The sequence below is a fragment of the Scyliorhinus torazame genome, chromosome 3, assembly GCF_047496885.1.
Source record: "Scyliorhinus torazame isolate Kashiwa2021f chromosome 3, sScyTor2.1, whole genome shotgun sequence".
Taxonomy (NCBI): domain Eukaryota; kingdom Metazoa; phylum Chordata; class Chondrichthyes; order Carcharhiniformes; family Scyliorhinidae; genus Scyliorhinus; species Scyliorhinus torazame.
Window position 1 is genome coordinate 141,538,712 of NC_092709.1, and position 21,359 is coordinate 141,560,070.

General features: G+C 48.1%; 1 protein-coding gene across 1 annotated transcript in view; it reads left to right on the plus strand.

Annotated features, from left to right (window-relative positions):
- The window catches only part of sdad1 (SDA1 domain containing 1), a 113,081-nt gene extending 98,129 nt beyond the window's left edge, over positions 1–14,952 (plus strand). The window contains exon 21 of the mRNA XM_072496304.1: positions 14,727–14,952. Coding sequence (XP_072352405.1) covers positions 14,727–14,777 — 51 coding nt within the window. The 3' untranslated portion in view covers positions 14,778–14,952. The remainder of the gene's footprint in view (positions 1–14,726) is intronic.
- The last annotated feature ends 6,407 nt before the right edge of the window (positions 14,953–21,359 follow it).

A 21,359-nucleotide genomic window follows, 5' to 3' on the forward strand; every position in this document is an offset into this window, starting at 1 on the left:
ATTGGAATTTAATGAAGCTGAATAGCATTTAAAAAGGAACAGAACAAGGGGGAAGGAGAAGAAAAGATAATCACACAAAAGAAAGGAAGTAGAGTTGTCTTCAAATTGCTAAAATAGGAAATAGTTAATTGGAGAAGCTATTCAGATTGATTAGGTGGATTGACCATGCTGCCCTTATGAGGGGCATGGAAGAAGTTTGCACATTCTGCCCGTGTTTGCGTGGGTTTCGCCCCTACAACCCAAAGATGTACAGGGTAGGTGGATTGGCCATGCTAAATTGGAAAAAATGAATTTGGTACTCTAAATTTGAAAAACAAAATGAAACGAGGGGCATTGACAGAGCGGATAGTTAGAAATGTTTTCCAGGGTGGAAGATCAATTATATGGGGACATAGGTTTACAGTGCGAGGGGCAAAGTTTAGAGGAGACGTGCGAGGGAAGTTTGTTACACAGAGAGTAATGGGTGCCAGGACTAGATGCCAGAGGAAATGGTGGAAGCAGGTATGATAGTGACATTTAAGAGACGTCTTGACAAACACATGAATAGGATGGGAATAGAGGGTACGGACCCCGGAAAAGCAGAAGGTTTTAGGTTACACAAGCACCATGGTTGGCACGGGTATGAAGGACCGAAGGGCCTGTTCCTGTGCTTTATTTTTCTTTGTTCTTTACATGCCCCTTAGTATCCAGAGATGTACAGGTTAAGTTATGGAGATGGGGGGGCTAGGTAGGGTGCTCTTTTAGAGGGTAGGTGCTGACTCGCTGGGCCAAATGGCACTGTAGGAGTTCTATGATCCTATCATGTTTGACTATTAATTCCATAAATCTCCTATTATTTATTGGGATAAATTCTGCACCTTTTACACTGATATTTATGGGATTAATAGTCAACATGATAGGATCAAAGAACTCCTACAGTGTAGAAGGAGGCCATTTGGCCCATCAAGCAGGTCAGAGGCTGAGAATTCTACAGTGTGTACCTCGTCTCCTGACTCCCCAAAGCCTGTCAACGGGGCCCACCGATCAGCGGGCCAGCCTCTTTGGCTGGGGGACTCATTTCCTACACGCCGGCCCCTGTAGTCCTGCGCCATGTTGCGTTGGGGCCGGCGCATTGAAGGAGACCACTGCGCATGCGCGCGTTGGTGCCGGCGCCACTGCGCATGTGCGGATCCCGCGGCGCCCGGTCCGCACCGGGATGGCAGCTGGAGCAGCGTGAACCGCTCCAGCGCCGTGCTGGCCCCCTATAGGGGGGGGTTTACGACGACATGGACACTCTGCCGCGGAATGAGAGAATCCCGCCCCAAAAGCCTGAAGAATCCAAGGGAAAGTGACAAATTGAAATCAAAACTGGCTGAGAGGCAGGAGAAATAGGGCAATGATCGAAAGGTGTTTTTGCGACTGGAAGAATGTCTCCATTGAGATTCCATAGGGCTTACTATTTAGGTCTCTTGCTTTTGGTGGAATAGATCTAAGAACAAAGAAAAGTACAGCACAGGAACAGGCCATTCGGCCCTCCAAGCCTGCTCTGCCCCGCCTAACCTAAAACCTACACTTCTGAGGTCCGTATCGCTCTATTCCCATCCTATTCATGTATCGGTCAAGATGCCCCTTAAATGTTACTATCGTCCCTGCTTCCACCACCTCCTCCGGCAGCGAGTTCCAGGCACCCACTCTGTGTTTTTTTTTTTTAAAAACTTTCCGCGCACATCTTCTCTAAACTTTGCCCCTCGCAATGTAAACCTATGTCCTCTAGTAATTGACTTTTCTACCCTGGGAATGTGCTCCTGACTATCCACTCTGTCCATGCCCCTCATAATTTTGTAGACTTCTATCAGGTCGTCCCTCAACCTCCATCGTTTCAGTGTGAACAAACCAAGTTTATCCCACCTCTCCTCATAGCTAATGCCCTCCACACCAGGCAACATCCTTGTAAACCTCTTCTGGACTCTCTCCAAAGCCTCCACACCCTTCTGGTAATGTAGCGACCAGAATCAAACACTATATTCCAAATGTAGCGTACTAAGGTTCTATACAGCATGACTTGCTAATTTTTATACTCAATGTCCCGTCCGATGAAGGCAAGCATGCCGTATGCTTTCTTGACTACCTTCTCCACCTGTGTTGCCACTTTCAGTGACCTGTGGACTATACACCCAGATCCCTCTGTCAATTCTCTTAAGGGGTCTGCCATTTCCGTACCAGCCTCCCTGAACAGGCGCCGGAATGTGGCGACTAGGGGCTTTTCACAGTAACTTCATTTGAAGCCTACTTGTGACAATAAGCGATTTTCATTTCATTTCATTTACTGCATATTTCCCACCTATATTTGATCTTCCAAAATGCATTACCTTACATTTGTCCGGATTAAACTCCATCTGGCATCTCTCCGCCCAAGCCTCTAACCGATCTATATCCTGCTGTATCCTCTGACAGTCCTCATCTCTATCCGCAATTCCATCGGCCTTTGTGTCATTCGCAAACTTACTAATCTGACCAGTTACATTTTCCTTCAAATCATTTTTTTTTTTTTTTTAATACATTTTATTCATGTTTTTTGGCCAAACATAACAATACGTAGCGTTTCTTTTACACCACAATAAAGCAATATAAATAACCGTGGCCAGTTTTAAACAAATAAATAAATAATATATAAAAACAAAAACAAAAAAAAACTAAACTAAATGGCAACTGCCTTGTCCAAAATAAATACTCTCCAAAAATACAGTCCAACAATCCAATATACAATTACATATACCAAATACCTATACATATACAATAACATCCCTGAGAGTCCGTCCGATTCCTCCCCCACACCCCCCCTCCCCCCTGGGTTGCTGCTGTTATCTACTTCTTTTCCATTCCCTCTATCTTTCTGTGAGGTAGTCGACGAACGGTTGCCACCGCCTGGTGAACCCCTGAGCCGAACCCCTTAACACGAACTTAATCCGTTCTAACTTTATGAACCCTGCCATATTGTTTATCCAGGTCTCCACCCCCGGGGGCTTAGCTTCCTTCCACATTAACAATATCCTGCGCCAGGCTACAAGGGACGCAAAGACCAACACGTCAGCCTCTCTCGCCTCCTGCACTCCCGGCTCTTCTGCAACCCCAAATATAGCCAACCCCCAGCTTGGTTCGACCCGGACCCCCACCACCTTCGAAAGCACCCTTGCCACCCCCACCCAGAAGCCCTGTAGTACCGGGCATGACCAGAACATGTGGGTGTGATTCGCTGGGCCTCTCGAGCATCTCGCACACCTATCCTCTACCCCCAAAAAATTTACTAAGCCGTGCTCCAGTCATATGCGCCCTGTGTAGCACCTTAAATTGGATCAGGCTTAGCCTGGCACACGAGGACGATGAGTTTATCCTACGTAGGGCATCCGCCCACAGCCCCTCCTCAATCTCCTCCCCCAGTTCTTCTTCCCATTTCCCTTTCAGCTCATCTACTATGATCTCCCCCTCGTCCCTCATCTCCCTGTATATGTCCGCTATCTTACCGTCCCCCACCCATGTCTCTGAGATCACTCTATCCTGCACTTCCTGCGTCAGGAGCTGCGGGAATTCCCTCACCTGTTGCCTTGGCAAAAGCCCTCAATTGCATATACCGAAATGCATTCCCTTGGGGCAACCCATATTTCTCCGTCAGCGCTCCCAAACTCGCAAATGTCCCATCTACAAATAGATCTCTTAATTGTACTACCCCAGCTCTTTGCCATGCTCCAAATCCCCCATCCATTCTCCCCGGAACGAACCTATGATTGTTTCGTATCGGGGACCGCACCGAAGCTCTCATTCCTCCCCCATGCCGTCTCCACTGCCCCCAAATTTTCAATGTAGCCACCACCACCGGGCTTGAGGTGTATTTCTTTGGTGAGAACGGCAACGGCGCCATCACCATTGCTTGCAGGCTAGTCCCCTTGCAGGACGCCCTCTCCATTCTCTTCCACGCCGCTCCCTCCCCTTCTCCCATCCACTTACACACCATTGAAACATTGGCGGCCCAGTAGTACTCACTTAGGCTTGGTAGTGCCAGCCTCCCCCCTGTCCCTACTACGCTGCAAGAATCCCCGCCTCACTCTCGGGGTCTTCCCAGCCCACACAAAACTCATAATGCTCTTCTCAATTCTTTTGAAAAAAGCCTTCGTGATCACCACCGGGAGGCACTGGAACACAAAAAGGAATCTCGGGAGGACCACCATTTTAACCGCCTGCACCCTACCTGCCAATGACAAGGACACCATGTCCCATCTCTTGAAATCCTCCTCCATCTGTTCCACCAACCGTGTTAAATTAAGCCTATGTAATGTACCCCAATTCTTGGCTATCTGGATCCCCAGGTACCGGAAGTCCCTTGTTACCTTCCTCAACGGTAAATCCTCTATCTCTCTGCTCTGCTCCCCCGGGTGCACCACAAATAACTCACTTTTCCCCATGTTCAGTTTATACCCTGAAAAATCCCCAAACTCCCCAAGTATCCGCATTATCTCTGGCATCCCCTCCGCCGGGTCCGCCACATATAGCAACAAATCGTCCGCATCTAGAGATACCTGGTGTTCTTCTCCCCCCCCCCCCCCCCCCCCTAAGTACTCCACTCCACTTCCTGGAACCCCTCAGTGCCATGGCCAGGGGTTCAATCGCCAGTGCAAACAATAACGGGGACAGAGGACATCCCTGCCTCGTCCCTCTATGGAGGCGAAAATAGTCAGACCCCCGTCCATTCGTGACCACGCTCGCCATCGGGGCCCTATACAGCAACTGTACCCACCTGATATACCCGTCCCCAAAGCCAAATCTCCTCAACACCTCCCACAAATAATCCCACTCCACTCTATCAAATGCTTTCTCGGCATCCATCGCCACCACTATCTCCGCTTCCCCCTCTTGTGGGGGCATCATCATTACCCCTAGCAGCCTCCGTATATTTGTATTTAGCTGTCTCCCCTTCACAAACCCAGTTTGGTCCTCATGGACCACCCCCGGGACACAATCCTCTATCCTCATTGCCATTACCTTGGCCAGGATCTTAGTATCCACATTCAGGAGGGAAATAGGCCTGTATGACCAGCATTGCAGCGGGTCTTTTTCCTTCTTTAGGAGGAGCGATATCGTTGCCTCTGACATAGTCGGGGGCAGTTGCCCCCTTTCCCTCGCCTCATTAAAGGTTCTCATCAGTAGTGGGGCCAGCAAGTCCAAATATTTCTTATAGAATTCAACTGGGAATCCGTCTGGTCCCGGGGCCTTCCCCGCCTGCATGCTTCCAATCCCTTTCACTACTTCCTCCGTCTCAATCTGTGCTCCCAGCCCCACTCTCTCCTGTTCCTCCACCTTAGGTAATTTCAGCTGATCCAGAAAGCACATCATTCTCTCCTTCCCGTCCGGGGGCTGCGCTTCATATAATCTTTCATAAAATGCCTTGAACACTCCATTCACTCTCTCCGCTCCCCGCTCCATCTCCCCCTCCTCATCTCTCACCCCCCCCTATCTCCCTTGCTGCTCCCCTTTTCCTCAGTTGGTGGGCCAACAACCTACTCGCCTTCTCCCCATATTCGTACTGTACACCCTGTGCCTTCCTCCATTGTGCCTCTGCTTTACTCGTAGTCAACAAGTCAAACTCTATATGTAGCCTTTGCCTTTCCCTGTATAGTCCCTCCTCCGGTGCCTCCGCGTACTGTCTGTCCACCCTCAGCAGTTCATTCAACAACCGCTCCCTTTCCCTACCCTCCTGCTTTCCTTTATGTGCCCTAATAGATATCAGCTCCCCTCTAACCACTGCCTTCAGTGCCTCCCAGACCACTCCCACCTGTACCTCCCCATTATCATTAATTTCCAAGTACCTTTTCAATACACCCCCTCACCCTTAAACACACCCCCTCATCTGCCAATAATCCCATGTCCATTCTCCAGGGTGGAAGCTGTTGTTTTTCTTCCCCTATCTCCAGGTCCACCCAGTGTGGAGCATGATCCGAGATGGCTATAGCCGTGTACTCCGTCCCCGTCACCTTTGGGATCAGTGCCCTTCCCAAAACAAAAAAATCTATTTGTGAAAATACTTTATGTACATAGGAGAGAAATGAAAACTCCTTACTCCTAGGTCTACTAAATCTCCAGGGATCTACTCCTCCCATCTGCACCATAAAATCCTTAAGCACCCTAGCTGCAGCCAGCCTCCTTCCGGTCCTGGACCTCGATCTGTCCAGCACCGTATTAAAGTCTCCACCCATTACCAACTTTTCTGCCTCTAGGTCCGGGATGCGTCCTAACATACGCCTCATAAAATTGGCATCATCCCAGTTCGGGGCATACACGTTCACCAATACCACCGCCTCCCCTTGCAGTTTGCCACTCACCATCACGTATCTGCCCCCACTATCTTTGCCTCAAACATTACCCGCTTCCCCACTAGTATGGCCACCCCCTTGTTTTTTGCATCTAGCCCCGAATGAAACACCTGCCCCACCCATCCTTTGCGAAGTCTAACCTGGTCTGTCAGCTTCAGATGCGTCTCCTGAAGCATAACCACATCTGCCTTAAGTTTCTTTAGGTGTGCGAGTACCCGTGCCTTCTTAATCGGCCCGTTCAGCCCTCTCACATTCCACGTGATCAACCGGGTTGGGGGGGCTCTTTACCCCCCCCCTTGACGACTAGCCATTTCCTTTTTCAATCCAGCTCCTCACCCGGTTCCCACGTAGCTGTATCCCCCCCACAGGCGGCGCCCCCCCCGCCCCGACCCCCCCCTCCCATACCAGCTCCCCCTTCTCCCCAGCAGCAGCAACCCAGTTACCCCCCCCCCCCCCCCCCCCCCCGCTAGATCCCAAGCTAGCGTAATTGCACCCCCCATGTTACTCCCAGAAGTCAGCAAATTCTGGCCGACCTCGGCTTCCCCCCGTGACCTCGGCTCACACTGTGCGAGGCCCCCTCCTTCCTACTTCCCTGTTCCCGCCGTGATTACCATAATGCGAGAACAAAGCCCGCGCTTCCCTTTTGGCCCCACCCCCCAATGGCCGGCGCCCACAGCTCCTCATCCTCTCTCACCCCCTCCCCCACGACATGGGGAAGAGAGAGAAGTTACAGGGTCGCAGGTTTAACAATCTGGGAAGTCTTCTCTTCCCCCTTTTCCCCCCTTCATCCCACAAATTCAGCCCCCCACTTTTGTCCCAAACGTTCTTTTTCTTCTGGCCCGCTCACTCCAGCTTCTCCTCGACAATAAATGTCCACGCTTCGTCTGCCGTTTCGAAATAGTGGTGTTTCCCTAGTTGTGTGACCCACAGTCTCGCCGGCTGCAACATTCCGAATTTGACCTTCCTTTTATGCAACACCGCCTTGGCCCGATTAAAGCTTGTCCTCCTTCTCGCCACCTCCGCACTCCAATCCTGATACACGCGGATCACCGCATTCTCCCACCTACTGTTCCGAGTTTTCTTGGCCCATCTGAGGACCATCTCTCTGTCCTTGTATCGGAGAAATCTCACAACTATTGCTCGAGGAATTTCTCCAGCCCTCGGTCTTCGCGCCATAACTCGATAGGCTCCCTCCACCTCCAGCGGACCCGTCGGGGCCTCCGATCCCATTAACGAATGCAGCATCGTGCTGACATATGCCCCGACGTCCGCCCCCTCTGCACCTTCGGGAAGACCAAGAATCCTTAAGTTCTTCCTCCTCGCATTGTTCTCCAGCACCTCCAGCCTTTCCACACATCTTTTGTGTTGTGCCTCGTGGATCTCCGTTTTCACCACCAGGCCCTGTATGTCGTCCTCATTCTCAGCAGCCTTTGCCTTCACTACCCGAAGCTCCAGTTCCTGGGTCTTTTGCTCCTCCTTTAGCCCCTCAATCGCTTGTAATATCGGGGCCAACAGCTCCTTCTTCATCTCCTTTTTGAGTTCATCTACGCAACGTCACAGGAACTCTTGTTGGTCAGGGCCCCATATTAAACTGCCTTCTTCCGATGCCATCTTGCTTTGTGCCTGCCTTCCTGGCCGCTGCTCTTGAGGATCCACCGCAATCCGGCTACTTTCCTCTCTTTTTTCCATCCGTGTCCGGGGGGGATTCCCTTCTGGATTACCGCAGTGTTATTTGCTGTTAAAATTGCCGATAGGGCTCCTATTAAGAGCCCAAAAGTCCGTTCCACCGGGAGCTGCCGAAACGTGCGACTTAGCTGGTCATCGCCGCACCCGGAAGTCTCCTTCAAATCATATATATATACTACAAAGAACCCAGCACTGATCTCTGCCGAACACCACTAGTCACAGCCCTCCATTCAGAAAAGCACCTTTCCACTGCTACCCTCTATCTATAACTGGGCCAGCTCTCCTCTGATCCCATGTGACTTCACCTTCTGTACCAGTCTACCCTGAGGGACCTTGTCAAAGGCCTTGTAGTCCATGTAGACAATATCCACAGCCCTACCTTCATCAATCATCTTTGTCACTTCCTTGAAAACCTTGATCAAGTTAGTGAGAAACAACTTCCCTGTCATTAAACTATGCTTCCAAATGGGAGTAAATCCTGTCTCGAAGAATCCTCTCCAATAATTTCCGTACCACTGATGTAAGGCTCACCAGCCTGTAATTTTCTGGAATATCCTTGTTACCCTTCTTAAAGGAACAACATTGGCTATTCTCTAGTCCTCTGGGACCTCACCTGTAGCCAGTGAGGATACAAAGATTTCTGTCTAGGCTCCAGCAATTTCTTCTCTTGTCTCCCTCAGTATTCTTGGGTAGATCCCATCAGGCCCTGGGGACTTAGCTACCTTAATGTTTTTCAAGGCGCCCAACACTTCCTTTTTGATCTCGATGTGACCCCAGACTCATCATCCACCAAGTCCTTCTCTTTGGTGAGTACTGATGTAAAGTACTCACTCAGTACCTCATCCATTTCCTCTGGCTTCACGCATAGATTCCCTGCCCTGTCCTTGAGTGGGCCAACCCTTTCGCTGGCTACCCTCTTGCTCCTTATATACGTATTAAAAAGTGTTGGGACTTTCCTTAATCCAGTTTGCCAATTACTTTTTGTGATCCCTTTTAGCCCTCCTGACTCCCTGCTTAAGTTCCTTCCTACTTCCTTATATTCCTCAAGAGCTTCATCTGTTCCCAACCTTCTAGCCCTGACAAATGCTTCCCTTTTCCTTTGGACTAGGCTCACAATATCCTTCGTTATCCAAGGTTCCCGAAACTTGCCATACTTATCCTTCTTCCTCACAGGAACATGCTGGTCCTGAATTCCTATCAGCTGACATTTGAAAGCTTCCCACATGCCAGATGATTTATCCTCAAACATCCACCCCAATCTAGATTCTTCAGTTCCTGCCAAACATTGTTATAGTAGCCTTCTCCCAATTTAGTACCTTCACCCGAGGACTACTCTTATTGTTATCCAACAGTACCTTAAAGCTTACTGAATTACAGTCACTGTTTCCGAAATGCTCCACAACTGAAACTTCGACCCCCTGGCCATGCTCATTCCCCAATACCAGGTCCAGTGCGGCCCCTTCCCTAGTAGGACAATCTACATATTGTTTCAAGAAGCCTTCCTGGATGCTCTTTACAAACTCTGCCCCATCCAAGCCCCTAGCACTAAGTGAGTCCCAGTCAATATAGGGGAAATTAAAATCGCCCACCCCAACAACCCTTTTACACTTTTCCAAAATCTGCTGACGTATCTGCTCCTCTACCTCCCGCTGGCTGTTGGGAGGCCTGTAGTAAACCCCCAAGATTGTGACTGCATCCTTCCTATTCCTGAGCTCTACACATATTGTCTCCCTGCATGAGCCCTCTGAGGTAACCTCCCGCAGTACAGCTGTGATATTCTCCTTCACTAGTAGTACAACTCCCCCACCCCTTTTACACCCCCCTCTATCCCTCTGAAACATCTAAATCCTGGAACGTTTAGCTGCCAATCCTGTCCTTCCTTCAACCAAGTCTCTGTAATGGCAATAGTATCATAGTTCCAAGTACTAATCCAAGCTCTACGTTGAGCTGCCTTGCCTGTTATACTTCTTGCATTGAAACAAATGCACTTCAGACCACCAGTCCTGCTGTGTTCAGCAACAGCTCCCTGCCTGCTCTTCCTCTGAGTCTTACTGACCCTATCCTCTAGTTCCCCCTCAGTTATTTCACCTTCTGACCTCTTGCTCCGGCTCCCACCCTCCTGCCACGCTAGTTTAAACCCTCTCGTGTGGCACTAGCAAACTTCGCGGCCAGGATATTTATGCCCCTGCAGTTTAGATGTAACCTTTCTTGTACAGGTCCCACCTGCCCCGTAAGAGATCCCAGTAGTCCAGATATCTGAAACCCTCCCCCCCTGCACCTGCTGTTTAGCCACATGTTTCGCTGTCTTATCTTCCTATTTCTACCCTCACTGGAATGTGGCACCGGGAGTAATCCCGAGATTACAACCTTAGAGGTCATGTTTTTTTAACTTTCTTCCTAGCTCCCTGAATATATCAGTGATTTAGACTTAAATGTAGAGGGTGTGATTAAAAGTTTGCCGATGATACAAAATTTGATCATATGGAGACACTGAGGAAAAAAGCTGTTGACTGCAGGAATATATCAATGGACTGGTCAGGTGGGCAGAAATGTGGCAAATAGAATTCATGCAGGAGAAATATGAGATAATGTATTTGGCAGGACAAACAAGGCAACGGAATACACAATAAATGGTAGGATTCCGAGAAGTATAGCAGAACAGAGGGACCTGAGCATGCACAGATCCCTGAAGAGAGATAACGGGGTTATGAAGGCACAGGGGATACATTCCTTTATTGATCAAGTCGTAGAGTAGAAGAATGGGATGGTTATGGTAGAACTGTAGAACCATATTACACAAACTAGGTGATCGCGTTAGAAAGGATATGGAGGAGATATGCGAGGATATACCTGGAATGGAGAATTTGAGCTCTGTGGAAAAATTCATAGAATCATTGAATCCCAACAGTGCAGAGGGAGGCCATTTGGCACATCGAGCCTGCACCGACCCTCTGAAAGAGCACCCTACCCAGGCCCACTCTCCTGCCCTATCCCTGCAAACACACCTAATCTGCACATTGTTGGACACAAAGGGGCAATTTATCATGGCAAATCCACCTAACTTGAAGATTCTTGGACACTTGAGGGGCTATTTTAGCATGGTCAATCCATCTAACCTGCACATCTTTGGACTGTGGAAGGAAACCAGAACACCTGGAGAAAACCCACGCAGACACGGGGAGAATATGCAGATTCCGCACAGACAGTCACCCAAGGCCGGAATTGAACCTGGGTCCCCAGTGCTGTGAGGCAGCAGTGTTAACCACTGCTAACCAAAGATTGGAGAGGCTTGTTTTCTTTGGAACAGAAAAGGCTGAGGGGAGATTTAATTGAAGTGTGTAAAATTATGAGGACCCTACCTAGAGTGGATAAAAAGGAGTTATTTACCACCGCAGAGTGGTCAATAACCGGGAACACTGATAAAGTAATTGCTAAAAGGATTAGTGGGGAGTTGAGTATATTTTTCACGCAGGTTGATGAAGATCTGGAATTCACTGCCCGAAAGAATAATAGAAGCAGAAACAGTTGAATATGTATGTAAACCTCAGGATTACAGACCAAGAACCTACAATACTACCACTGGGCAGCAATGGCAGAAAGAGTGAGGGGATGGGTACAAGAACCCGACACAGATTAGGTACAAATGGAGGAGGCATCCTGTAAAGGAACGACCCTCTGGGCCCTGGCCACAGCAGCACTCCCATCCTCCTCAACAAGATACACAATGAGCCCAGTGGTAGCGGCCACGCTGAGAACGTGGACCCAGCTGAGACAACACTTCGGGATAGCCAAAATGGCTCCCATATGCGGCAATCACAGATTTCCCCCAGCCATGCTGGATACCACCTTCAAAAGATGGGGGCGGGACGGAGGCACATTGACGGTCGGGGATTTCTACGTAGGGCACAGACTGGTGACACTCGACGAACTGACGAGGAAGTGGAGGCTAGGAAATGAGACACCTCCAAATAAAACACTTCCTCCGCAAAGAGACGGTAGGATATCCCGGGGCCCCAGAAACCACACTACTAGAGGACCTGATAGGCACAAGCAACGAGAAGTGAGGGCTATGTGGGAAAATATACCGACAGCACAGAGCCCGGACTCCACTGGATGAGACCAGACAAAAATGGGAGGACAAACTGGGGGCAGAGTTAGGATGGGGACTCTGGAGCGAAGCACTGAGCAGGGTGAACTCCACCTCCTCCTGCGCAAGGCTAAGCCTAATGCAGCTCAAAGTGGTGCACAGCGCACCTGAACAGGTTCTTCTCGGAGGTGGGGGACAAATGTAAACGGTGCCAGAGGGGTCCGGCCAACCACACCCACATGTTTTGGGCTTGCCCCAAGCTTGCTGTGTTCTGGACAATCTTCGGGGTATCGGAGCAGCCAGAGTTACACATGGGGAAGGGGGCCAATGCCCTTGCTTTCGCTTCCCTAATCGCACGCCGGAGAATGCAGCTCGTCTGGCGATCGGCAGCACCACCCATAGCTGCAGACTGGTTCGCTGACCTTTCAGAATTTCTCCACCTGGAGAAGATTAAGTACGCCACTCGAGGGTCAGAGGAAGGCTTTCTGGATACTTGGGGGCAGTTTGTCGGTCTGTTCCAAAACCTGTTAGAGGCCAGCAACGAGGAGTAACCTAATAAGAATTTTATTTTTAAAACACCAAGATAGATGAGGCACCAAAAGACAGTTCTATCTTACGTGGGTAGTGTGCAGGAAGAGCTATTGCTAATATTTGTTTCGTGCCATAGTTTCATCATCTCATGAAAAGAGCCCCCAGCTGGTTTAATATCTGGTTAAGAACGCTGTTGGAAGATTTTAACAATAGCTACAGAAGTTATTGAGCGTTGTGCCAGTAAGGCTCTAGCTTTACCTTTGGTTTCTCATCACATTAAATAAGTTAGGTAGTTGAAAATTATAGATGATTCCATGTGGGGGAAATGATATTGACATACTGAACGACTGATCATTTTATTCTTTTTTTTCTTCAGTACAATCTAAATGTTTCTGCACAACTGATGCGCAGGTTTAAAACAACAACATAGGAGCCAAAATTCTGCTTTTAGAAATGGCAGTAAAGGTGTTTTTTGTCAGTGCGGATCAGTAACTTGGGGTGTAACCTGGATCTGCTGGGTTTTCATTTTGTCCAATGGTCTGTCTGCAGAAGGGGAAAATATCCCAATCATTCCTTTTGTGTCTGACAAAGACTTAGAGGACACACTTTAGTGTTATTTCCGGGCTATCCTAGGAATTTCACCCAGAATGCCACCCTGCCTAGGTCCTGCTTGAACCTACAGAGGTTCCAGGACTGCTGAAAAAATATTGGTTGTTTTTCTTTAGCATTCCCTGACTCTTGGTGTCTCCCTGTCTTAGTAGCAAGGTGCAATTTCAATTACAATACACACACTGGGAGGGGCAGATGCAGGATGGGTGGACCATTGGACGTCTACAGCTGTATAACTGTTCACCAATGATAGATTTAGGGCAGGATGAATGCCTGGGTCAAGTGACTTTGTTCTTCTGCACTTTGGGTCGTGGAATGAGGACCCTGGAATTCAGCGATGTGCTTATTTCACTTGCAAACACCATGTAGTCTGCATATTTGGGTTTACAAAGAGTTTGTTTTTCTGCATTTTGTATGAGGAAGCAAAATGCTACCGTTCTATATATAATGTTTTACTCACTGATAATTAACTTAATCCATCAGCTTCGAAATCTATATGCACACTAGTATTTAGCAGCTAATTTAAATGCCAGTCCAGTCAATGAGAACCCTGTTGAGTGTCTGTGTGTGTTGAAATGGATGGAAGGACACTCCTTGTGATTGATGCATGATGATGTCCACATTGAAGCATCAATAATAGTGAAGAAATTACTTTTAGGTTTGTCAAGTAAAACTGGACAATCATTTGTGGAACATTTTTAGGTCAGCTATGTCCCAGCGGAGTTTCTAACATCTGGGTATCTTCATCAGTTTGGTGCTTTGTTCCATCTCCGAAAGGATCAATAAGCAAAAGGAATGTTTCAGATATCTATGAATTATTTTAAGGGCAGCCCCATAAAGGCTAGTTTAAAGGGGGAAAAAACATGGCAATCTTTTCCAAAAAATCTACACAAAACACTTTAAAATTTTGCAGAACCGTTGCTCAGTATGAGACATGAACATGCTGTGCATAATTAAATGCAGTATTTTCTGCATGTATTATAAACTGTTATTGCATGGCTCAAAATATTAAAGCAGGATGATCATAGAATCCCTACAGTGCAGAAGGAGGCCATTCGGCCCATCGCGTCTGCACCGACCCTTTGAAAGACCATCCCACCTCGCCCCACTCCCCCATCTTATCCCCTTAATCCCACCGAACCTCCACATCCCTGGGTACTAAGGGGCAATTTTATCATGGCTAATCCACCTAACCTGCACATCTTTGGACTGTGGGAGGAAACGGGAGCACCGAGGGGACAGGGGGAGAGCGTGTACACTCCCAACAAAATCTTCTTTACCTTTCACAAACTGCTTTCTGCTAAGTATTGCCGCGACAGGCTAACCAAATACTTAGTTTGTTCAGGTGGCAGCTGGGAGAGGGCTCCTCCCCACTCCTTTGAAATGTATATTGTCGAGAGAGCATGTGGCGCTCCCGTGTTCACTGCACATGGATTGTCTGTGCACTTTACAAGTTATATTTCTTTTGACAGATTGCTTTACGGGATGCTCTCTTGAAGAGAAAAAAACACTTGATGAAGTGAATCCAGGAATTTTACGACACTTCCAGAATTTTATTCTTTCCAATCAGAATAAGGATGTTACAACGAAAACAAAATATCACACGGTGGAGGATATTTCTAAGGAATTGAATATGTTCTCTTATTATAATTTTTGTACAGTAATTGATCTATGAAATAAAATAACTATGTCAAATCACCATGGTGAACATAAGCAATAAATACTTCTCTTTATCTGTATCTCTTTATAAAAAAGTAATACAAAATCAAGTGTTGATCCATTGCAAAGAGAAATACTGATGGAGACTGGGCATTCACTTTGTACAAACTTCAATCCATATTGCTCAGCTGAAAGTTTCTAGACCAACCAAGTAAAATGAATTGGGGCAGTGTCCATCATGTTTCTAGTGAGCACTTAAATATGGCATTCATTTGTCACTATGTTAGCAGTCTCACTCCGAGATTGCAGGGTGGCGGAGATGGGTGGGCCACACTGGTGCAGCTTGATGCCCTTCTGAGGTTATGACAAAGTCATGTTAGACCAGACTAGAGGGAGCTTTCTCTTCATACCTGAACTTGATGCTGTCACTAATTGCTTAAAACGGGAAAGTGATCCATTTCCCAAGGCTAACATTACACCTTGATGAAGACAAAATTCATATGAATTGAGATTTGTGCTTAATAAAGAAAGCAAGCAGAACAGGGTGCAGATTTTAAGAGCTAGCCACTTGATCATGTGAGTTTTGCAAATTCTAAAGTAACTTTTAGGGAATGCTTAAACTTCCGAGGTCATGCTTTTCTGATTGTTTGGTGGATAACAAATGTACTACCAAATAATACTGACCTGAATTTCTTAGGTTATATTAGCTGACGACGATAGGAACAGTAATTAGGGAGCTACAATTGACCTTGACACACTGGGGTAGGGAGAAGAAAATACAGGAGAAATGCCCCTTGATTGTTTAGTGGTGGCCATTGCTGGGATTATAGGCAGTCTCTGAAGAAGAGATAATGGAGGCCAGACTGAAGGCAAGTGTAGCCCAGAAGAAAAAAATAGGTCAGACCAGCACTATTTTCCTGTTTGACTTTTTTCTCTTCGAGGGGGGGGGGGGTTATTGGTGGGGTCTGGCTAGCAGGTCCGAATGAAGGGGGTGCTAGATTTGAGAGGATAGGGAGGGTTGCACTTTATATATGGTGGATAGGCTTTGAGGAGTCGGGAGGTACGTTACTCCCTCAGATTCTTAACCTCTGACCTGCTCTTGTATCCAGTGTATTTGTGTGGCTGGTCCAGTTCAGTGTGTTCAATGACAACTCCCAGGTTTTTGATAGTTGGGGATTCAGGAATGTCAATGAGAGATGGTTAGATTCTCTCTTGTTGGGGATGGTCATTTTCTGGCACCTGTTCTTGTCACTTATTGCAAGACATTTTCCTGCAAGTGGGCATGGACTGCTTACTTATCTGGGGTGTTCCGATGGCTCCCAAAATAGGAACCGGCGTCCAGGATCATTGTTCAATTAGGGATGATTCGGGATCGTAATTGAGGGTGCAGGGTTTAAAGGATCACCAGCAGCCTTCACAATGGCTGTACAGAGATCTGCATTGTGCCTGGGAGGAATTAATTCTAAAGAAGATGAAAGGGAGGCTGCAGCCTGATTCTAAGCTGCCAAGTTCCAGAAAAGTGGCCTTCATTTTACCTGCCAAGTGTGTTTTGGGCAGGGAGGTATTAGTACGTAAAATAGGGACAGGTGCCGACCCCACCACTTACCCACCCCCAAGCAAACCCCCAACTCTACCATATTTAAATAGGTAATCAAGGGTCAATTAGGCTGGTCAGCAAGCCAATTCAACCTGATAATATGCTGTCCACACCATTAAATGTTTGCCTTGGGCAGGGGCAGATAGTCTGATTTTTTTTAACATCCTCTCTTCAAAGAGCATGAAGGAAGGGACGGTTCTATCTTTCAGGACTGCCCTTTGCAGATCAGGCAGCAGCCGTCCCTAAGATAAAACCCTCCCTTTCCTCCTACCCATTCACAGACTTAAGAGCCCCAATCCCTGACCTTCCCAAACCCTCCTTGCACTTACACAGCTCTGGGGATCTATGGCCTTTCTTCCTCTTGCAACCCTGGCAATGCCCATTAACACACTCTTGGGACTGCCTCCCCAGTGAAGCCTTTGCCAATCCTACCAGCAGCGCATTATGACAGTGAGGAGGGCTGTATTATTCAGCTTGTGTAACCGTCTGCACATGGCAAATAGTGCAGATACTAAATTTCTCCCAATTGCCCCCTTAAATACTGAATTGTCTTCCTGCTGCTACTTCATGGGTTGTTGACAAGACTCCCAACCCGTCCCTGTGAAAGGGAGAAGAAGACAGGAAGATATTGGGTACCTACCTGTTGGCTTTTTACCTGATTTTTCCAAACTCACGCCTCCAAAGGCCTGCAGAAACTTTCCCCTAGAGATCTGCAAAACAGCTGAGTGAAGTCTCTCTCCCATGGGAGTTGGGTTTAAAATTAATTGACATTGTATTGAAACCTCATTTCCTATAAAGAATGTGGCTTATCTGGAATGAAACAGAACTTACTGGCCTTTTGAAACATCCGAATTTAAAATGTCAAATAACCCTGACCCATCCCCTAGCTCTGGCCAAGCCTCATCACTTCTTCCACACTGTTCTTTTGGCCATTGAAGTTGTGCGAACTTTAGTCACTTCTTTCTGTGTCAGCATGCTACTTTTGTGCGCCAATTTGTAACTCTTGCAACTGCATCCAAAGGTGCAGTCACGTCATCATTCTCCAAATTTTGTAACCTCTTCCTGTCTTTCCTTAAGACATCTTTGGTTTTCATGAAGCCTTGTGTATGCAAAACACTTAAGAAGGTTTTTTTAAGTAATTTTTTTTTAAAAGTATATTTATTAAGGTTTTACATTTTAAAGAATAATGCAACAAAATGACAAAATAATGTATCGCCAAAAGCAAGAATCAAGAGGAAAAAAACGGCTCAGCATACATGAGTACAGAGAGAGACAGGAGAGCAACATCAGAACTGGCTCGATACAATCATTAGGCATAACTAGGCACCTACACAGCCCCCACCAGAGACTGGGAGAAACAGGATGAGGCCACGGTAAAATGGGACACACCCTCTCATGCCACATCAGCCGCAAATACTATGAGAAATCAGGATAAACTTTACATGTCATGTTGGGATGCGCATCAATGTACATCTCCCGAGGTGGTCTGGAGTAGTGGATGGTGGATCGAGACTGTGTACGGCTGGCGCCATGTTGTACGGTGCCACCTCTGCAGGTCATCAGTGTGCGCATGCGGGACCAGGGACCCGGGCATTCTCCGTCTATTTTCGGCGTGGGAGCTGGGAATTTCACCCAGCGCCGCTGCTAGCCCCTCACCGGGCACGAAATAGGTGAGACGTCGGTGTCGATATTTTGGTCGTAAACCTCCCGCAAATTCTTTTTACTTTTTTTTAATAATCTTTATTGTCACAAGTAGGCTTACATTAACACTGCAATGAAGCTACTGTGAAAAGCCCCTGTGAAAGTCCCCACATTCCGGCACCTGTTTGGGTACGCAGAGGGAGAAGTTAGAATGTCTAAATTCTCCGTTCGAGTCAGCTCTTAGCCACTGATGCAGAGAATCCAGCCCCAGATCTAAGGGGAGTTACATATATACCACACAACGTAACTTTTTAACAATATATATTTTTATTGAGTTTTTAACATTTTATATCAAAAATTACAGATAAAGTCAGAACCATCGCATGTATCAACACAAATTACATCAACAGCTGTAGTTTTGATTATCATGTATATAGATCTTACCTTAAAGGGTGCATATATTAAGGCCAACAAGCTGGCTGAGATAGATTCAACAGAAATACATTTTTAAATTTTACAGAGAAATGTACAGAAAACCTCAGCTGAACGCGAGCTAGGCCAGACATGTGCCCGAGTTGTGCCCTCTGGTTTGCGTGGGGTCGATAGCTGGCTGTGCTCCTCTCAGAGGGAGTTTCATATATTTATGGGGGGGCTTCCATGCTTGGGGGCCCCCGGTGGTCAGCCGATACAGCTGTGCCCCCCGCCTTGGTTGCCTCCTGGCACGTGCTATGCTGGGGGGGGGGGAATGGCATGTCCGCTGCGTGCACTCGTCACTGCTACTGCTCGTTGTCCCTTCTGGTTTTCTCCTTCAACCTGCCCTGTGTTTCCTGTGGTGTCTTCTGCCCGCCCCCCACCTCCACCTCCCTTTCCCCTCCTAGCTTTGTACTCTGTTCTGATGCTCCCCTCGCCCCACTGTTAGTTGCTGGTTACAAACAGGTCTTGGAACATCCTTGTGAACAATCTCCACCTGCTGTGGAAGCCTTCCTCCAATCCTCTAATGGTGTATTTTATTTTCTCTAGCTTGAGAAATTCTGCCAGGTCAGACAGTCAGTCTGCTACCTTGGGTGGTGCTGCCAATCGGCAGCCGAGCAGGCGTCTGGCGGGCAATCAGGGAGGCAAAGGCTAGGGCGTCCGCCCCTCTCCCCATGAAGAATTTGCTGGTCTGATACCCCGAAGGCTGCCACAAGTGAGCACGGCTCCATCCAACCACCCACAACCCTGGACATGGCCTTGAAGAAGGCCGTGCAGTACCCGACAAGTCTGGGCAAGACAAGAACATGTGGGTATGGTTGGCTGGCCTCCCTGGCACCATTCATACTTGTCCTTCACCTCCAGGAAGAACCCACTCATTCTTGTCCTGGAGCGCACCTCCTATAACAGCCCTGCACATGTGGAGATGAAGTTTGTCCTGTGCATTGCTCCAGAGTACTCCCCCTATCTCCCTGCCGAGCTCTTCCTCCCATTATACCCTTGTCTCATCCAGGGGCGAGTGTACCTCCTCCAGCAGTCGTCCATACATGTCCATATAGTTCCTGTCTTCTAGCTCGCCCGCAGTCAATAGTCTGTCTAGTAGAGAATGTCCTGATATCTGGAGGAATGTCATCATCTCCTTGCAGAGGAAGTTTGTGATTTGATTGTACCTTAGTTTGTTGCATTTCAGGAGTTGGAGATTGTCCGTGAGTTCCCCTAGGTTCGCTACCCTGCCTTCTATGTACATGTCTCCTATAGTCAGAGTCCCTTCGTCCTGTCTCCACCTTTTGAAGGAGGCGTCCATTGTTATGGGGATGAACTTGTGGATTTTGCAGATGGGGGTCATAGTGGGCATCCCGGTCAGACTGAAGTGGTGTCGCAGTTGGTTCCATGTTCTCAACGTGGCTGCTACCACTGGGCTTTTTAGGTATCTGGCTGGGGAGGGGTGGGGGGGGAGTGTGGCCATGACCAGTGCTCGGAGAGATGTCCCCGTGCAGGAACTCTCCTCCATTCTGATCCATTCTGTTCCCAGTTCCTTGACCCACTCTATATCCTTTCTGCGCTGGCCATCCAGTGGTAGAACTGGAGGTTTGGGAGGGCCAGGCCTCACATGTTTCTCCTTCTCTGTAAGACATTCTTCTTAATTCTCAGGCTCTTACCGCGCACCCTCCCCCCCCCCCCCCCCCCCCCCCCACCCCCATACAAACGGCATGATTAATTTGTCGACTCTGGTGAAAAACGCCTTGGGATGAAGATCAGGAGGAATCTGAACAGGAAAAGGAACTTGGGCGGTCCGTTCACCTTGATTGTCTGCACTCTCCCCACCAGGCAGAACGGGAGTGAGCCCCACCTCTGCAGATCACTTTGTACATCCTCCACCAGACTCATCAGGTTTTCCCAGGAGAAAGAAGTTGATTCTGGAATAGACTTTGTGGACCTGGGAGAAGAAGGAGAATTCCTTCTCTCTTGGGTGTGTGAATCTCTATGAGTCCCTGCCCCAATCTGCTCCATGAAGATAATCCGTTCCCTCGCCATGTTTGACACTCCCGATTTGGGACTGGATCTGTCCGTCCGTGGGTCCTCTACGCATTGACGTTCCTCCATGATGAGTTGGTGGGAGTCTATGTCACGGATTTGTGGCATGGTTTTCTTTATAAAGTCAGCGTCATCCCAGTTGAGGGGTGTATAGGTTTACCAAGACCGACGGTGCCCCTACCAGGACACCGCTCCCCATGACATATCATCCCCTTGGGTCCATAACCGTCTTCGTCGCAGTGATGCCGTCCTCTTATTTAGCAGTATGGCCATCTGCCTTCCCATAGCACGTCTGGTATGTCTGATCCACCCAGCTCTTTCTGACCCTCAGCTGGTCCTTCTCCTTCAGGTGTGCCTCTTGGAGGAAGATTTTGTCGGCCCTCAGACTTTTCAGATGGGCGAAGACTCTGGATCTTTTCACCGGATGGTTAGGTCCCCTGACATTCCAGGTGACTTTCTTAATGGGGGACCCCTCCTGTGGGGTCAGCCATGTTCACTGTGTGGATGTTATCTGCACTCTGGGGTTCCCCTATGTTTGGGGACCATCAAGGTGGCCGTTTTCAAGATTCTTGTTCCCGTAATCGCCATGTAATTGGATTATGATCAAACCTTCCGAGCCTCCCAAGAAAGGAAAAAAAGGAGGAAAAACGAAAACCACCAGAACTGACCCACAGGATAACAAGGGACCAAGACCCAACCCAGG